Source organism: Mesitornis unicolor, unplaced genomic scaffold (assembly GCF_000695765.1).
Source record: "Mesitornis unicolor isolate BGI_N332 unplaced genomic scaffold, ASM69576v1 scaffold13112, whole genome shotgun sequence".
Lineage (NCBI taxonomy): Eukaryota > Metazoa > Chordata > Aves > Mesitornithiformes > Mesitornithidae > Mesitornis > Mesitornis unicolor.
In genome coordinates, this window is record NW_010171266.1 from 2,621 (window position 1) to 5,411 (window position 2,791).

Here is a 2,791-nt window from a genome sequence, read left to right on the forward strand (position 1 = left end):
GGCTCTGGGTGGCCTTCGCCCGCTTCTACGAGGACAACGGGCAACTGGAGGATGTGAGGGGACATTTGTCACCCCCTGGGGACACCCCACACCCCCTGGGGACACCCCCACCCTACCTGTGTCCCCCATGGCCCCTGCACGTCCCCCATGTCCTCCCACTGTCCCTGGCTGTCCCCCATGTCCCCAAACCCTGACAGTCCCCCCATGTCTCCCAGGTCCCCTGTGTCTCCCCCTGTCCCTGATTGTCCCCTGGATGTCCCCCCATGTCCCCCAAAGCCCAGTTGTCCCCTCAGCCCTGGCTGTCCCCTGTCCCCAGATCCTGACCGTCCCCTGACTGTCCCATATCCCCTATGTCCTCCCTGTCCCCTGATTGTCCCCTGTGTCCCCAGGCCCGCACCATCCTGTCCAAGGCCACGCGGGTGCGGTTCCGGCAGGTGGAGGATTTGGCGGCCGTTTGGTGCGAATTTGGGGAGATGGAGCTGCGCCACCACAACTACGATGAGGCCCTGCGCATCCTGCGGGTACGCGGGGGACACCCACATGGCACTTCCGGGTCCCTGATGGCCACTGGGTTCCATCAACCACATTGGAGAGTGCTCCAGGGGGGTTTTGAGGTCACTTCCTGGTCCTCTTGGGTCACTTCCGGGTCCCTGATGGCCACTGGGTTCCATCAACCACATTGGAGAGTGCTCCAGGGGGGTTTTGGGGTCACTTCCTGGTCCCCTTGGGTCACTTCCGGGTCCCTAATGGCCACTAGGTCCCATAATGGGGTGTTTGGTCGTATCAGCTGCATTGGGAGGGTGCTCCCTGAGGGGGTTTGGGGACATCCGGGCTACTTCCGGGTTCCCTCAGGCAACTTCCGGGTAGCTTCCTGGTCCCCTCAGGTCATTTCCGGGTCCCTAACAGCCATTGGGTCCCATAATAGGGCATTTGGTCCCATCAACCACATTGGGAGGGTGCTCCATGGGGGAATTTGGGGACTTCCGGGTCACTTCCGGGTTTCCTCGAGGCACTTCCGGGTACCTAATGGGCACTGGGTCCCATCAGCCACATTGGGAGGATGCTCCATGGCAGGGTTTGGGGACACCCGGGTCACTTCCGGGTCATTTCCGGGTCACTTCCGGGTCACTTCCGGGTTCCCTAATGTCACATTAGGGTCCCATAGTGGGGTGTTTGGTCCCATAATGGGGCTTCTGGTCCCATTATCCGTGTTGGGAGGGGGCAAAGGGTGATGGGTGCCCCATGGCGGGGTCCGTGTGGCCCTTGGGGACCCCGGTGTCACCCCCTTTGTCCCCTGTCCCCCCCCCAGAAAGCCACCGCGCTGCCCGCCAAGAGAGCCGAATATTTCGACAGCACCGAGCCCGTCCAGAACCGCCTCTACAAATCCCTGCGCGTCTGGGCCATGCTGGCCGACCTGGAGGAGAGCCTGGGCACCTTCCAGGTGGGTGACACCCCAAAAACACCCCCCTGGGGGTCCCCCAAACCCCCCTTGGGACCCTAAACCCCCCCTGGGTCCCTAAACCCTGCCCTGGGGTCCCCAAAACCACCCAGAGGTCCCTAAACCCCCGCCCCCCGGGGTCCCCAAACCAGGCCTGGAGGAGGCCTGGGCACCTTCCAGGTGGGTGACACCCCAAAAACAACACCCCCCAGGGGTCCCCAAAACCCCCCGGGGGGTCCCTGAACCCCCCTTGGATCCCTAAAACCTCCCAGGGGTCCTTAAAACTTCTCCTGGGGTCCCCAAACCAGGCCTGGAGGAGGCCTGGGTACCTTCCAGGTGGGTGACACCCCAAAAACAACACCCCCCAGGGGTCCCTAAACTTCACCCTGGGGTCTCTAAATGCTGCCTTGGGGTCCCCAAACCAGGCCTGGAGGAGGCCTGGGCACCTTCCAGGTGGGCGACACCCCAAAAACAACACCCCCCAGGGGTCCCCTCCCCCAAAACCCCCCAGGGGTTCCTGAACCACCCTCAGGTCCCTAAAACCACCCAGGGGGTCCCTAAACCCTCCCCCATATTCCTTTTGTTTTTGGGGTGCCAATGGTGGGTGCTGACCCCCCCATACTCCCCTGTACCACCATGAATGGGTGTTGGTTGTTGGGTTCTGCCCCCCCCATGTCCCCCCGGTTTTTGGGGTGCCGATGGTGGGTGCTGACCCCCCTGTACCCCAATTTTGCACCCCCCAAGTCCACCAAGGCCGTGTACGACCGCATCCTGGACCTGCGCATCGCCACCCCCCAGATCGTCATCAACTACGGCCTCTTCCTGGAGGAGCACGGCTACTTCGAGGACAGCTTCAAGGTGGGGGGCACCCCAAAAATTGGGAGGGCACCCCAAAATGGGGGGTAACCCCAAAAACTGGAGGTTAGACCCAAAAGTATAGGGAGGGGGGGACCCAAACTCATCATCATGGGCTGTTATTGGGGAGCACGGCTGCTTTGAGGACAGCTTCAAGGGGGGGAGCACCCCAAAAATTGGGTGGGCACCCCAAAATTGGGGGGTAACCCCAAAATGGGAGGGAAACCCAAAAATGGGTGAGAACCTGGAAAGTAAGAGGGGAACCCCAGAAGTGTGGGGGGGTCCTGGGGACACCCCAAAAGTGTGGGGGCGTCTTGGGGGCTCCCCAGCAGTGTAGGGGAATGGGGACACCTCGACAGGGGTGTCCTGTGGTGACAGGAGGTGACAGGGGTGTCCCATAGCGATGGGGGTGACAGAGCTGATAGGGGTGTCCTGTGGTGACAAGGGGGGTGACAGGGGGTGACACAGGGGTCCCATGGTGACAGTGGGTGACGTTGG

The 2,791-nt window shown here is 62.1% G+C and overlaps 1 protein-coding gene across 1 annotated transcript in view; it reads left to right on the forward strand.

The window, feature by feature from the left end:
• The window catches only part of LOC104537178 (pre-mRNA-splicing factor SYF1-like), a gene marked incomplete at both ends in the record, with an annotated part of 5,548 nt that overhangs the window by 2,508 nt on the left and 249 nt on the right, over positions 1 to 2,791 (forward strand). The window contains 4 exons of the mRNA XM_010179986.1: positions 6 to 53; positions 390 to 521; positions 1,310 to 1,441; positions 2,183 to 2,296. Coding sequence (XP_010178288.1) covers positions 6 to 53; positions 390 to 521; positions 1,310 to 1,441; positions 2,183 to 2,296 — 426 coding nt within the window. The remainder of the gene's footprint in view (positions 1 to 5; positions 54 to 389; positions 522 to 1,309; positions 1,442 to 2,182; positions 2,297 to 2,791) is intronic.